We start from the raw sequence: 16,865 nt of genomic DNA, 5'->3' as shown, positions 1-16,865 counted from the left end.
CAGAATTAACAGTGCCTTGTACTGTACAAAATTCTGATCAAAAAATGCACCTGCTATCAGGTTTACATAGCATCTTTTACCTTAGATAATGCTAGAGCTCTTTGCAATGACAGTGCAGGAAAATAACTGAAAAAGTTTTAAAAAAAACTTGAGTAACTTTTATTTGAAAGAAAATTATATTTTTAGTTTGTCTTATTTCAACTATTTCTTTTCCTCTGGTAGCTGTAAAAGTCTGTATTTGCCAGTTCTGACTGGAACACACAGAAGTCTTGTATATCTGTCTCAGACTGGGGCTATATTTATTCATTTATGTCAATTCTGAGAGTGCGTATGTCTACCGTGAATATACCATCTGTGGAGATTTATTTTTTTTTTAAATAATGAAATACCATTTTCTGGATTCCTACCAGTGGAATATGAAAGAAACCAGCAGAAAGATTGCTTGAAACTTTAGGAGCAATTTTTGAGATTACTGCATTAGGCTGGTTTAAAATTCCAAAATGCCTCTTGTCCTATAAATTTAAATCCTATGACAGAAGTAATTTAGCCACTTATAGACACGAGTCTCTTTGGAAAGCAACGAGATGTTTGCAGTTAAATTTTTCAAAGGCACTGAAGTTATTTATTTTTGATTGGCAAATTCTATTCATTATGAATAAATGCTATTCTTAAATGTACAAACCTCCTTATTGTGACAGTCAGGAGCTGGAGAATTGAACGTGTGCCTAATCTTGGGTCTATGCGCAGCAAAGTCTGTTCCTCTCGGCTTGCCTCTGTCTGAGGAACGCCTTGGCCTGCACAGCAGAGGGAAATATTCTGGTTTCTGGCTCTTTTGCTGCAGAATATAACTCTGATTTTCCACTGTCATTTCCACTGCTTTTCTTTTTGAGGGCTTCCCTTCCCCCTTTTTTTTTTTTCTTGACCAAAAGACAAAAAATAGGGAAAGCCATTAAAGAACGCAAAAAATAGCTAGTGAGAGAAGGAACTACATCTATTTATCGTGTTTGGAGACGCACACTATAGGGATCGGTGTTGCTCTTTATCTGGGAAGCCTGTAAACAGCTCTATTTGTACACTGGCCACCGAGAAGCCACAGCTTCATGCTAGCAGTAGGATGACTGCTGCTGGGAAGCAGCGGTCAATATATTTAATTTGTTTTAGCAACATGGTATCGTGAAGTCAGACGAGTGAAGAATGATGTATTTTGGTACCTTCTTGTAAGCCAGAAGTAGGAGATACAGACAATTAGACTATAATTTTTAACTTTGATACCTAATAAATTATTGGAAGAACTAAACGTGGTGACAGTAATCAATGTGGAATCACTGAAAATCCAAACTCTCCTAAGATAATTTAATTTCTTTCTTTGATAGGATAATGGTCTTTATTGGTTGAAGAAAATATTGTGGACATGGGGAAGCAAATCTTCAGAACTTGCTTCCTCAATTCTGCCTGAAAATTATGTGCATGTATGAGTTGCAAGAGTAAATCTGCATGTCTTGCATACACGCAAGTATATGCAAGTGCACGCAAGTACACTATCTCGTATGTGTAAATTATGTTCTTTTACATGACATTTTACAGGTTATCAGGAGTAATGTGGATTAGAAAGAGAAAAAAAAATGGATGCAGAGTAGATTCACCAAAGAAGTTACAGGGATGAGAGACTCCTGTTTTAGCAAGTGACCCAAGTCCTCTGACTTTATCGTTTTTTATCTTTTCATCTCCAGCGTCACGGCTGCATTCAGCACTGGAAAAGGATTCATTATGAAACTGCTAGAATGCAACCTTTCGTTAGTCATAAGGAATTTTATAGGTGCCGATATTGTGGATTCATCTTATGTCAGAGTAAAATTCTGTCACTTTGTGACTCTTCTAGTTGCCTATTTGTGCTTTAATTTGACACCCATCCATTCTCAATTGGAATTGAGATGACAATTGAATGTAGCTGCACGCAGCTGTGGGTACTGGTAGGGACTGAGATCTAAAAAAGGTTCTTGCTTACAAATGAGATGCAGTAATAACTTCTTTTCCTGCTCTACTTGACATATAGTGTTGTGTGCTTTGTACTTGCAATATTCTTTGTCCAATATGGCTGCGCTGCCTCCAGTTAATTAAACGGGATCCTTCCCACCACTGGAATGCTATGGTCTGTACTCTTAGGCTCTCTGGCGTGCCTTTAGCCTGTGGCAACTAGTTTTCTTCCCTAACAAGTCCTGGGCATGATGCGGGTCTCAGAGCATGGGCCAGGGACCATTCGTGAAAGCAGATTGAGTATGATCACACCATATGGCCCCTATATATTGTTCCACGGGGCTGAGAAATTTTAATAATGTGGATATCAATCATTCCATTCTGGTAGTCTTAAGTGACAAAGAATGGCGATTCACTCATGGATAGGAGCTGAGCCAATATGTCTTTTTGAAGAAGAGAAGTTTTGAAAGGATTGTGAGAAGTTTATATGATATACTTAAGTATGTTAGCTTGGTAAACTGGGAAGGACTCTCTCAAACCTGAGTGTATGCTGCTCATGAAAAAAAATAAATTAAGTAAAGTACTGTGCTTTAGAAATGGAAAATAACAGGTTCACAAAAAGAGAGGGGACATACCTGCCAGACCCTAACGCCACCTAATCCCTGCCAGGAGAAAGGGGTGGTGGAAAAAACATCACGGCAAAGATAAATTCGATAGGAATACACAGTGTGATGCTGATGTAATGCTGCAATGCACGTTACCTCTGCTAAGAACAAGTAAATTTAATTATTTCAGGCCAAATCCAGCATGATTAATTTAGGCACCTCTGAAGGCCACCAAGCGGTGACTTATACATGCCTGCTTCTCCCTTGAATCTATAGGGAACTCAGGCACTTAAGAGCAATTTAGGAGGAATGGTTCATATCCCTCCTTTTCTCCCCAGGGCACTGAAAATTTTAAGTCACATTGCAGCCAGCCTTTAGTGTATTCTGCATTGGTTAACTCTCAAACTGACATGTTCATTTTCTGGCTTGTCAGCTTAAAGAGATGTATATTGTCGATTTCAGAAGAGTGCAATAAAATAGCGAATTTTGGAAAAAAAAAAAAAAACACAAAAACCAAAACCACAAGGAGGAAGAAGAAAAGAAGATTGAGGAGAATAAATGATTGTTGCATACAAATACATAAGCAATTTTTATTAAAAAAAAATCAAATACTGCTATCACTAAGGATAGCACCAAAAATTATGAGCTTACAGTGAATCGGGAAGAATGTGAATTTGCTACTAGAACAAGTATACAATTAGAATAAGTTGTTGATGGAGAATTTGGAAATATTCTTAGGGAATATGCTCTGTGCTAAGTTTGACATACATCAGGAATAATTTAGGAGTTATTTAATTGGTCTTAATACAGTACATAATTATAAGAACTCTTGCAAAACTAAATATTCCATGATTCTCTGAATGTGATGGTGATGTCATGTATTATCTTCAGTGTTTTCAGGTAGATAATACAGCTATAATAATACAGAAAGACAAAAATGGTTTCTTCTGCTCACTGTATCCTGTGGGAAAACTGTCTTTGGTATTTTTACGGTACATTATAGAATATAGCTTAGCACTTTCTGTGCTGAACTGTAGTAACTAAAAAGCATTGTTTCTGTAGTAAATAATGGCAACCAGAGATAAATCAAATCTGACATGTACTATGCCACTGGGCTGTTGCTGCCAGTGAAAAAAAAAAAATGTCAGCATTTAGAACAGAAAATCAAATACACAGAAAAGTATCTTATGTGCCACAAAACATTGATGACAAAATCCAGGACTTGATTCAAAAGGAAATCCTTCTTAATCGTATGTTAAATGTAAAGCACATGTTGATTAAGGCCAGTGCTTAAACCTAAGCCTATGCTTGAGGATAGAGAGAAATTTTATCTGGTGCTTACATGAACTGGGACTCGGATACTTATTCTTAAGAACTTAAATGCTTTTTCTTTCTTTTTTTTCAGAGGATCAGCTAAGTTCAGGTAGAATATAAAACTCAGAGCACTCAATAGCACCAGAGAAACATTATTTCAGTGATTGTCATGATGTGTCAACATTTGTATCAGGTAGCTCACTTGTCATATGAAAATATTTGCCAAGACATGTTCCAAACATCAAAAACATTTGTATTTTCCGATCTTGAAATGAAACTGATAGAAGTGGCAATATGCGTCAGTCAGAAATTTGGTCAATAAACTTTTTTCCAAAAGAGTGATAATCTGTTTAAGTTGTTGATACAGAATCCAACACTATGTTCAGATTTGAGAAGCGGCAGTTTTGTACTGAAGCGCAAAGGACAAAGCTCTTTCCCCCCTTTCCCGGAGTAGGTAACGCTATTGGTCATGTTCGCTACATTCTGGGCAGTGCAGTGTCCACCACTCTCAAATTTTGGCTTGGCTGGAAATCACTGATTCTTGAACTGATTTAAAAAAACGGAGACATGGAAATGTAGGCACTGAATGCAAGACAAAAGGAAAGGACAATATATGTGGATAAATTGTTTTATACATATATTTTGGCATAATCATCTTTGTTCCAGAAGTAAAGATATATTCTCAAAGGAAGGAAAGATTTTAATGGTCTGTGGGGTTTGTTTATTTAGCTAAAAGCAAGTCTGTTTCCAGAAAAGATTCAGTGCAACAATTACAAACTTTTGCATTTTGGCCTACTTTATTTATTCACAGCCTGAAGACCTAATGCTCAATTTTTTTTTTTAATCTCACATGAAATCTGGGTATTTCTACCCATCAGTCCAAATGCTGTTCATTTATTTTAGAAACAATATTTATAGTTTGGGTTTTGCAGATGCCAGAAAGAACGTTTCAATGGTACTGAATTCCTTATCTTTATTAGGGACAAATTCTGCCTTGGTGCACCTCACATGTTCACGTGCGGGAGCTTCTCCTGCCTTCCCGACCTTGTCACATGCCAGAAATGGCCAGGCAGAATGTAGTCCCATTCTTACCTAACCTCCTTGGTGGCCTTCAGGAGTCTTCATCCATACACGTAAGCACAGAAACAGTGGCCACCAGAGCATACTGACTCACTCACTTTAGGGGAGAGTTGGCCTTCTATTATTTATTTTTTTTTAAGTACAAGAGGAAGTATGTTCCATGTTCCTTTTTTAAAACTATTTGATATAATACAGAGTAACCAAAACCACATTCATTGTGTAACACAGGCATCTGGACCGCAAGCTATGTTGTCCAAGTGTGCTCTACAGAGTATATAGATTTGAAGCACAAAATCTTTTAACTTAAGTCTTGAAAGAAAAGAAAAAAAGTTCCCCTTTAGCTAATTAGTGAGGAAAAGATATACGAGAAAAATATTTTCATATTTGTGTACCAAAGTTTATCAGACTGGATAAGAAAAATCTCTTTTTATAATACCATTAGTGGAATTTTCATAAAATATTATTAGCAATGCTTTAAAAACCTTCTTCAAGTAACGGTTAATTAAAAAAAAAAGACTTTATGGATTGCAAAAGATACTGAATTGACATCTGCAATGACTGGACTACTTTTTTATCCACAGAACATGGGTGGCAGCAGAGTAATCCCCATCCTACATCCCCCAGCCCCAGCCGTGGGTCTCACCCCTTGCCTGGATGCACCACTACAAAGGGTGAGGGAGCTATGGCAGTTTACTGCGTATTCCCATTCACTTATTGACCTCTTTCCAAAAATATAGTTGCTGCTAACGGAACTAGAGCTCCAGGCTAACTGAAGCAGCCAGGTTATTTCATACAGAATACGTTCTACCACAACGTAAATCCTGGTCTCTATTCAGTTGGGCCGAGTTAAAACAAGAATGCTGAGTTTGCAGTCTGTTGGTTGTCACCAGAATTACCCATTCCTGGCTCTGTCAAAGCTAACGGGACTTAGTGGACGGCAATATTTCATCTGCTACAGTTAACATATAGACTGTAAAGCAAGCCATACAAATATAAAAAGAGTTAAAATTAATAACGCAAATTTAAAACCAACTTTGCCATAATGTTTATGAAGTAATTAACTCCTTTTTAGATTATCGTTCACTACAAGTGAAAGGCATTCGCTGTAAAGCCCGGGTTATTTGTGAGTGGAATGCAGGAGATGACAGCCTCCCGTAATCTCTGTATCCGCTGCAGGGTTGCGCGGCGACCACCTGCTCTGCTTAAACGTGGCATGGCGAGGCACACGATTTTTACAGGCGACCCCCAAGAAAAAAACATAATGCATTGAGTGCTTGCATAGAAGCCCATATCTGAAAACCCATATAAGGACAAATTTTACTCATATATTGTGCTAACTTAGAGAATTTGGATCTGGAATAGCAAGATGACAGTTTACGTACTGGCCTTTTCCCCCTGTTCTCCTGTTGCAGAGCTTGCTTTGATTTAAAAGAGAGGTTTTTAGGTTCAAGCGCCTTCTTTCTCTGAAGTGAAGGGGTCTCAGCAATATTTCTGTAACAGCAGCAGCCTGCCTGGCATTTGATATTCTTTGGAGATTTTATTATCTAGGGGTTCACTTGGATCTTTAGTCTGTTGGCACTTGGGGGAACTCAGCCGTCATTCGGTTACAGCAGATATAATGCTGTGGGAGTTTATGGAGCTCTTAAATATAGTATAGAGTGAAAGGGAAAATAGTTATAAAAAGTATAGGATTTGCTTTGGTTGCCAGCTGTGGAGGGAAGCAGTGGGCCTCCTCTCCGTCCCAGTTAGATTAGCTAGCAACACGAAGCAGGAGAAAATTTTGATTTAGAGAGTTTGAAGGTCTTCCAAGTACAGGCAATCCCTGCTAGGGCTTGCCAAAAGAGGAAATGTATATGGCTGTATTCGTGGCTGTAAAGTAGTAGTCTGACATCAAGTTTGGATGAAATAGGATGATTCACAACAGGGTGAAAGGAAGATTTATTAGAGAGACTTATAAAAGAAGAGTATTTTCTGTTCATTTCTGATTCATAAGCTAGGAATAATCATTGCATACTTTATTTTCTCTTTTCTGTTTCTCCTGTTAGTGTTTTTCATTCCTTTTTCTGTTCATCTACCGCTGATGTCTTTACATGTCTTCTCTCATCAGTCTACACAGAACTAGCTTGCTGTGAGTGGGAGGCTTACTAATGTGTACTGAGGAACAAATGAATCTTAATAGATTTTCGCTGGGTTTTATTGCAATTCCATATAAATTTTATGCATTGAGTGCTCTTACTGTAACCCTCAAAATCTTTGTTAAGATTTTTTGGGGAAGGATCAAAGTCGGTACAGCACGAAGCGTGTACCCTAAGAATTTTAATTGGAATACTTGTGATTCTTCAATCATCTTGTTCACCTCAAACACTATTAGTATATATGTACAAATAGTATAATTACCTTAGCAGAATTATGAAACTACTTGCTATTATTAAAAATCTCTAACCAGACCCTGTACTCACACACGCTTGAAGCTTCCCTATGCACTAGTTTGAGAGTTCGGAACAGGAGATAAAATAGGGATGAAAGAGAGAGCTGTGATCTCAGAGGAGATATTAGGCACCAGAAATTATGGTGTTCTTGTTCCAGCTCTTACACTGACTCTGATACTTCCATTTCTATAGCACTTGCCATCTCTGGATCTCAAAGTGGATTATAAAGAATAGTGATTTAAACCTTCCTGCACCTCTAGGAGATAGGTAAGCAATATTATTCCCATTTTACAGATGGAGAAATTGTGATACAGAGAGGCTTGGTGTTTCTTATTAAAGCTTCTTTATGAACACACATGCATGCACACACACAGAGCCAGAAACAGATGTCAGAGCTTCCATTGCCCTCTCTTTTAAGCTGAGTCCATCCTCCTTTCCATTTAACCTCTCTGATTTATATTCCCCATCTGTAAAAAGACGGAAACTGGTATAGACGTGGAGAGATTTGCTTGCACATAAATTTATGTGCAAATACAGAAAAAAACCCAAACAAACATGGAGGACAAAAGTTGCCTTTGAAATCCAATGCATTTTATGTGTTGGCAGAGGATACATTAGGCTTTGGGATGAGGATTTTTGTAGGTGGGGACAGTCACAGGTGTTCTGCACATTAATGTCTAATATTTAGTTACCGCTACAAAATGGCCCGATTGTTTTGTAATATAAGTATATTAACTGAAGTTTAAAAGTTAAAAAAATGCACTAATTTATACAGCGAAAGACTAGACACAGCCAGTAATTCAGTCTCTGTATTATCTTCTGAAACAATATCGTAACCAGACTTTGCTGTGCGCCTCAAGTGCCACATGAACACCGCCAGGGCACTGTGTCAGACGGGAGCAGAAGGACAGCAGAGCTGCATGAAAGCAGCAATTGCCCTGGCTGCACAGCTGGAGGGTTTTATCCCATGAAAGTCCTACTGTGCCTGTGCTGCAGCATGAATTCCTCAATGGCAGACGGCAATCTAGGCTACGGCACTTACATATTTACAAGAGAACTGCAATTATTCGCCAACTTCTGGAAAAAAAAGTTTTGAAGATCAAATATAAGTCTTGCTATCATTATTACTGATATTGGAACGATTTTTTTGCGGTATTTAAAGAAGATCTTTTAAAAGATGTCTAGAAATTTGATTGGTCTGATCATATACACTGCCTCAAAACATCATGAAGATTCTGATCTCATTCATCTTAACTACAATGTAAAAAAAAATCTAGCAGAAGCTTTTAAAAATCCTTTCTAATTCTGCTATTAATTTGCTACAGAAGCAAAACATCCAAACCATAATATATTAGATGTTTTAATGTTAATGTTAATAACACATCTGGCAATTGTCTCTGTGTTGAACAGATAGCATATAAATAAATGTTTTTTACATTTCTCTGCATGCATCCTACGGCATAGGCAGGCTAGATTAGAGGAACGTACCTTACCCATGTTAACATTTTCCTGTAAGTAACCTAACTTCCCTGTGATACAGAAGATACATTTCGTATGTCTACTAGCGAATATATGCAGTGAAGAAGTATGGCTAATGTATATATTTATGTTAAATGGAACGGAGACTGGATGTGTTTGTGTGTCAGCATGCAAGCATCAACATGTATATAATGGATGGCTTGATTCAAAGATTCATTCTAAAGTTAAGATTCCTTTTTGGTTTAGTTGTAACACTTCAGGCACAGAAATATACTGGATTTCAGGTAGGGATTCAGTTGATTTGGAGCTAAGGTAAAACCTGATTTTGTCATTATAAGATTTAATACACGATAATGATGACGATAATAAAAGTAATAATCATAATAATACTTCAGCAAGTGAGTTCCTCGTCTCAACTTCATGTGTGACTGAGATTAGAATTTAACCCAGGGCCTTTCTGAATGCTAGTACAAATCATTTGTTACCTTTGCTCCCAATTACAGTTGAAATAGCCAGTGTCTTGAGGAAATATAACTACCACAGCTGGTGGATTAGGATATGGGTTTGCTAATGCATTGACCTGCTTCATCTGCGTAACATGAGTTAATTTCCAGCCTGACAGTAAATGCTGAAATTCGAATTGTAGCACTAACGCACCATTTTTTCATCTCTGTCAAACCAGACTAAAGGGTCATTTGGTGATGAGGATAATGGTTCACTTTGAAAGAGAAGGAAAACCGGCTTCTGAATCTTGGGGAGATTCTAGATCTTGCTTCAAATAACATGCTGAACTAGGAAAAAATAGGCTTGGAAATTCCTGTAATATTGAACGTGCAAGTCTGACTCTGCTTTGTTCTTACCCTGATTCTGTATAGGCACATTGGAATACTTGCCATGGCTTGTTAGACAGAATAATAAAACGGCATGTGAAGTTTGGTTTTTGGGCTATCAAGCCTCAAAAAGACTTTTCTCCAAAAAGTGAATCACCATTAAACTGTTTGCTACAATGGGAATTTTAAGCGACAGTTTGTGACAAGTTTTGCTTGTTTCTCTTCACTCTAAGAAATACTAAACCTAAGAGCTGTTGGAGACCGATTATTTTTTTTTTTCTCTCAGAAGTGTCTTTCTTTCTTTCCCGCAGCACGGAAAAGGATATGCTAGTCACTTCTACAGGACTTACCTGAAGCAGCATGATTTGCACAAAAGTCGACCAACAAAAAGCATCAACTTTCAACTTCATTATCTTGGCCATCCAGTTCTGTGTAACTGAAGGATTTGTGTGCTGTTGGAGACATCATGGCCAACAATAGGACCTAATTGCTCTCAGCAGGCCTGAGAAATGAGTTGAAACGTGTAGAACTGTAGAAACTTCAGAGGCAACTGATCTTGCCTCTCTGATCAGTGTGTGCCTGTTTACAGCACTATATATCTTTCTCTCTCCAAAATGTCACTGAGCCCTTTAGATGTTTATATTCACCACAAGAAGCCAATCGTACAGATAAAAGAAATGTGCATTATAAATGCAATATCACTGTTTTAAACTTGACTGTTTTATATTATTTTTGTGTGATCAAGTGTTCCCCAAACTATTCCAACTTTACAAGAGAGATTGTGATCATGTTCTTTTCACCTGTGGGTCATTAAAAATGTTGTTAATCTGAAGACCCACAAAATTATCAAAGACATTCTGTAGTTTATACACCGTGTTGCAAAGTGTTTACTGTACTATTTCAAAGCTTCTAAATAAATATAAAATATATATATATTATATTATATATAATTTTCCGAAAAACGTGGTACAACTTAGTTGATTTTTAAATGGATTCATACAGTCTACACCATACGCTAAAGTGAGAAGGTAATTCAGGGTTCCTAAACTATCCTTGCTAAAAACAAAAATAAAATAAACCTTTAATAGTACTTCCCCAATATTGGTATTTTGGTCAATCCTGTTTTTCTTGTTAAAAAAAAAAAAAAGCTGTAAGCAACAACATTTTGTCTAAAAGTTGTAATGAATTTTCAATGCCAAAGATGCAGCTGTCAATATTACCAGAATGAGCGCTATGTACTATCAGAGGTATAAATCACTCTCCATTATTCTGATTATATTTCTATGGTTTTTAATTTGGAATCACAAAAATCTTTTATAAGGCTCTATAAACTCACCTGTATATGTTGTTAAAAAGAACACTGGGTGTCTGTACATTTTGCAATGTAAGATATAATGTAAGTGAAGTATTTTAAGAAAATCATCCCAAACTCATAAGTACGCATACATACAAACATACCTACACACACACACACACATCTCTCTTTGACATAGTTTTGTGAAACTATACAAATATATTGCCTAAAAATATTTCTCTTGTGGCTAGGAATAGTTGTTGATAGAATTCAAATTACCAAGGCAAAGTATATGCCAAACTATTGACTCTTTTATCACCAAGGAGATTTGAAATTAGGAACATGGCACATTGTCAGCTGACCCCTCTCCCACTGGAGTAAAAAAGGGGTCGGCTACCATCTTTCTTGGGAAAAGGATTAAGCCCTTGCATATAATCTTTATGTTCTGTAATAATTCTGTGGTCTGAAATGGTATCTTAGAGAGTTTCTTTTCTATGAAATATTGAAAAAGGTAAACTTTCAAAGGTAAAGTTTAAAATTACTTTAATGTCCATGGAGTTTAAGTACCATTTACTAAATGTAAAAATCTAGTAAAATGTTTTTTTCTTTTTTTTTCTTTTTGTATTGTGTTTTTTTCCCCACTGTTATCTTAATATGTCAAATATTGAAAACAAATGAGAGCCCACTGTGTTATCAACCATTGCCTAGTCAAATTTAAACAAATTCCTAGCAATGATTCAATATGAAGTAAGAGAAGAGAAAACCTCTCTGATTGCAGTGAAATTTGGATGACATCGTTATATAGAAATTCTGATATCCTCACCAATGCTGCCACAGGATGAATGTGTGAAGCTGAATTTAGCCACTGCTATATCATAACAGAGTTTGGGTTTCTTCCTTTTGTTATTTTTTTTGTTTGTTTGTTTGCTTATAATGACAGTTTCTATTAGCTAGAAGTATATAAATCACCGGTATGGAAGCCATCCTGCTATGGATCCAACCAAGACTCCTGATGAATTTGTGAGAGCTCTTTGTGCAAACAGCTACTAGACCGGGCCCTGAAATTCTCAATTTCATACTCCGAACAAAAAAAATATGCTTGTTAAACACGTTTAATCTGTATGTCTAGCACATTTGTATAACTACAGAATATTTTGTGGGATCCTTTTTAAAATGAATATATTATACAAAACACAATCAAAAAAAAAAAGCACCAACAATAGCTATTGATTTGAGCAAACACAGGAGTGAAACGTTTCTCTAGCTGTAGGTAGCGGGACTTTTAGTCACCTACATGCTTTGTTAATTTTATGAAGAAAAGCAATGGAATTTGTGACAAATATTTAATTTAAAGGAGTAGTTTAAATTCTTCTTTCTGCTTCTAAAGCAAAAAAGTCCTTGCCCTTCTTAGAACTGTTTTTTTTTTGTTATTTCCAAGTATCTCTTTAATATTAGATATATACCATAAATTAAGGTTGTTTTCAGTCTTTGGGAGGAAAAGGAAATGTTTTCTCTTTCTATTTCATGGACAGTTGAATGTTTTTATTTAATGAAACTGCCTTCACATTTTGCATGACATTTTTTCTGAAAAACTTAACCTTATCATACCCTGTCATTCATTTTCAGAGCAGAACTCTTTCCATGAACAGCGTATGTGATACACAGAGCCATTTATTTTCTTTTTTTTTAATAATAATTTTTAAATATTTTTAAAATTTTTTAAATGTCTACATTTTTAAAATAATGTGGACATTGGTCCATGTATGCACAGAAATCCTTCTGAGTTCATTGGGAGAGTCCCAGAGGGAATCATGATAGGACGCAGAACTGCTGAGGAGAAGGAAGTTTTTTAAGTACTACAGCCTGGGCTCCCAAGATATTTAAAGACGTAGCTTTTGCCGATTTCCCTAGCTCACTGTGAATCTCAGTATGATGACATTCGATGGCACAAGCTTTAGGACACATTAAAAAAGAGTACATAGCTGCCGTGTCCCAGGAGAAGTGCTGAGAAGCATATTTGGCAGTACAGAGGCTTCACTTCTCCCATCTCTTTGTTTTAGTGGGGAAGATGCCTGTTGCATCCAGCCAGCTCCCATTGAAATTGGCTTGTTCAGCATCTCCCATATATATTTCATCATGCTACTAGGTGCCTATCTGCAGTGATAGGTAGGTAAATGCCTTTAAACATTAGCTTTTGTATTTGCCTCTTCCTTTAAGCGTGTGATGCAAAAGTCTAAGGACGCTGCTTTGCATATTGGACACAAAAGTAAACTGAAGTAGTCAGAAAATGTTTAAATTGGATATTAAGGGGAAATAGCTATACCCAGAAGCTGGGATAGGGAAGGTTCTGAAATCTCCTTCATTAAATGTTTTCAAAAATAGCTCAAAAAATACCTGTCAGGGATGATATAAGTGTACTTAAACTTGCCTCAGAGAAAAAGCATGGACGAGCCTCTCGGTCCTGTTGTTCTATAATGTTCCTAGTAGGGCACGCTAAGCTTTGGAGGACGTGATCTTCACGCAGCTGTAGGGATAAGAATGTTTTATCCTTCAGTTAGGTATCAGAAGCAATATTTAATGTTTAAATTTACAATTTATGAGCATAATAGAACAAGCTGTCTGTGTGAAGAACTACCTTTAGTGTAAATTAGAGTTCAGCACAGAAAACAGGATCTTATAAAGGATAACAAAATGGAAGCAGATCTGTAAATCTTCTTTTTTTTTTTTTTTAAATTCCTGATTTAGATATGTAGCAATGGATTTCTAAGCAGCTTGCCTATTCAGTTTCTTCAAAACCAGACTTTAGTTTCTTCCAGATGGATTCTTCCAAAACTTAGAAATACTAAAATACTTCACTACTTGAAATAAAATGCCAATTATTTAATGCAAGTTTTTACTAAGCTGCCTACTAAGAGAAAGAAAAAAAGAAAAGAGGTATTTCCATTAATATATTCTCAGCTGATTTGAACAAGGTGTAGTAATTTTTCATCAGTGTTGTCGCAAAATTAAGTGGAATGACAATGCACAGATAAATACAATTTGTAAAGATTACGCTTCCTGCATTATAGTCACTATGTATGTGTGTGGGGAGATATGTGTGTGTGTATATAACTATAGTTGAAAATCTGGTAAATTGCCACTGGATTTTTTTCTTACAGGGGTACGCTCCCCTCAGTAAATGCAAACAGAAGGGTAGAAACACATTGATGATACTACAAAGTTAGACTTGTTCCTTAGTATAGAATGAAGTTTTGCATTCAAGATTTGAATCCAGCCCCTTCTTCATGCGTTATACCCCAACCAAGCACACATTTCAGTATTTGACTTTCCAAATTTTAGCTGCTCATAGTAGGCTTGTTTGGGTTTTTCTTTCTTTTTTTTAAGTACTATCATTCCTCAGGGTAAAGGGTGGATAACTAGATAGTCTTCCTAGGCTGATAAATTGTCATTGCAATTTTGCAAGGCTGTTAAATATTTGTACATCTTATACGGAGAAAGCTGATCATATCCTGCCGTTGTTCCATGTCCAGGTCTCGAGTTATATGGCATTGGGAGTTTTGAATTAAAATCTATACAAAGGTGTAGGGGGCAAAATAAACATCATTGGTAGACATTTAGTTATTGCAATTTGATTGCAAAACATTGGCATCAGATGTCTATAAAGAATAGAAAGTTGTTTATTCTATTGGAAGTAATGTAAAAGACAGCTAGTAAGGCTTTATTATAATATTATGCTATGAGAAATTCTGAAACTGTGAGTTAAATCCATTGCACTGACCCCTACAATCAGAGCTCAGATTCTTCCTGAAGAGCTCCTTCATTTTATTTTGTCTCTAATCTGCTAATCTGTCTTGGTATGAAATGGCTACATATATATAAACAAATACACACATCCATTAAAATCCATTGTTGACCATCTGTGGTTTTGTAGATATCCTCATATGTAAGAAATGAGCAAGAACTAACTTGGACAGCTTTCTTGAATTGAAATTGTTTTTGAATTTGAATTTGTTAATAAAGTTCATGATATTGACAGACATCAGGAAAAATGAAATCTATGTGGCTGTAGTCCTCCAGAAGGCAAATGCTTCATTTCGGAAGCATTCTGTCAAAACTATATACATGTGACTGGTGGAAATCTTGCTGAGTCAAGATGAAACCTACTGTGCTAAAGCTTTCCTCTTTGCTGTGTCAGCACTGATTGAAGTGTTCTCTGGACGTTAACCGCTTTAGTCAATCAGAAGATATCCAAAATGGCAAAGAGGATTGAGATAATGTTCACCATTCTTACTGAAGAGAGCCGAAGGCAAATAGGTGAATATATACTAAAATATTTATGTATATTATACAATATGGAAAATTCAGCTAAGCCAAACAGTCAATGAAACTGTGCTTCCAAATACAGGCACTTCAAAGATTAAAGTTCAGCTGATGCTCAACTTAAAAGCTTATTTTGGGCAACTCATCTTTGAGTTACTCTAGCAGCGAAGAGTAATGTGTTGTGTAAGAACGCCTTATGACAACATGATAAAGGCAATGTAACCAAACCAACCTTAAGTTTTAGAAGTCTTGGATCCAAACATTCAGGTTGCAAAACTGAACTGTATTTTATATGCATCAGAGCCTAATTCCATTAAAGGCAATGGCCCAAGCCACAGTGATTTGAAGGAGAGCAAAAGGAAGTCTTCATTTCTTTATGCACGTGCATTTTTAAGCAAGAGCAACCTACAATAAAATTATTTGACACCAGAAAAAAGGAAACTTCACTAGCTCTGCTTTTAACAGGGTGCTCAATCACGTTTGGAAAACTGGAAATGGCTATGTGTCAGTTTAAATCAAATACGTTTCTGGTAATTTTATCTCAAAGCAAAATAACCCAAGTTAAATGATATCACTGTTCAGATTTTCTAAGAAGACAAAGACAGAAATGCAGTCCTGAAAAGAGAGCTTTGTGTTTTTACTATGCAGAAGGGCAGAGAATTAAAAATTCATTGGAGCAGAGTATTCTCATGCTGCCATAGCTGGTGGTTGAACATGTGAGCAATGCCAGCAAAGAAAATTCCAATCTCAACAATGAATGTTTCAGGAAGTTTTGCTTTGGAAGGTAGCAAACAGATCCTTAGCACATTATCTCCTTTCAGACCGAGTCTGAAAGATGTTTCCTGTCATCTTTTTCTGGTCTAACTTTCACTTGGAGTATAAAAGCTGTCCTCTGAAGGGTTTGCATGTTCACCTCTGTGTGTGGGGGGGTAATCCCCATTTGATGGGAATAAAAGAGAAAAAAAAGACCTTGATGAAGTATGATGTCGAAATTACCTAGCAATTCCATCCCTATCACTACAGCTTTTCTAGACAGGTATCAGAATACTTTAGGGCAGAAAGTCTATGGGATGCTGACAGAAGAGCAGTGGTGTGGCACTGTTCCTCTGCGAAGAAGAAAAAGAGAGAGAAAGAGAGAGAACACTCTGCTTTTCCTAGGCTCGCAGATGACATTAATTGGTACTTAAATAGTGCTTTGTTCAGGAACATAAATATCACGAAAGAGAAAAATTTCACCACGAGAGCAATATATTTGTGGTGGCTTATGCTATCTGCAAAAAAATGATGAATGCAAGCAAACATTCTCCTGCTCAACCCCCTGAAGATGAGGCTAAATGGTGCCCTTGGAGCTCACGGCCATTCAGCTTTTGTAAGAGGCTTGGTTTGATTTATATTCTGACTGTCAACAAAGAAAGAGAAGAGAGACAGAGTGCTGGAAGTAAAACATAGTTAATTAATATAACCTAGGGAGAAAACGCACTATACCTTGTAATGATATCATTAAATCTCACTGAGCTTCTGGAAATGATCTGTTAAAAAT

General features: G+C 36.6%; 1 protein-coding gene across 5 annotated transcripts in view; it reads left to right on the top strand.

The window, feature by feature from the left end:
* PCDH10 (protocadherin 10) overlaps nt 1–15,042 on the top strand; it is a 37,331-nt gene extending 22,289 nt beyond the window's left edge. For 2 of the 5 annotated variants that reach the window (XM_063335802.1, XM_063335801.1), the window contains one exon: nt 10,023–12,669. In XM_063335802.1, the coding sequence (XP_063191872.1) occupies nt 10,023–10,042 (20 nt within the window). In that variant the 3' untranslated portion in view covers nt 10,043–12,669. Of the gene's footprint in view, nt 1–5,554; nt 5,645–7,594; nt 7,670–10,022; nt 12,670–13,065 lie in introns of those variants that run through there. The other 3 variants (XM_063335799.1, XM_063335800.1, XM_063335803.1) reach the window with 3 other exon arrangements.
* Nucleotides 15,043–16,865: the final 1,823 nt, after the last annotated feature.

Source organism: Chroicocephalus ridibundus, chromosome 5 (assembly GCF_963924245.1).
Source record: "Chroicocephalus ridibundus chromosome 5, bChrRid1.1, whole genome shotgun sequence".
Classification (NCBI taxonomy): domain Eukaryota; kingdom Metazoa; phylum Chordata; class Aves; order Charadriiformes; family Laridae; genus Chroicocephalus; species Chroicocephalus ridibundus.
Note: the sequence above shows the minus strand (reverse complement) of the source record. Positions and strands in the feature narration are given on the sequence as shown.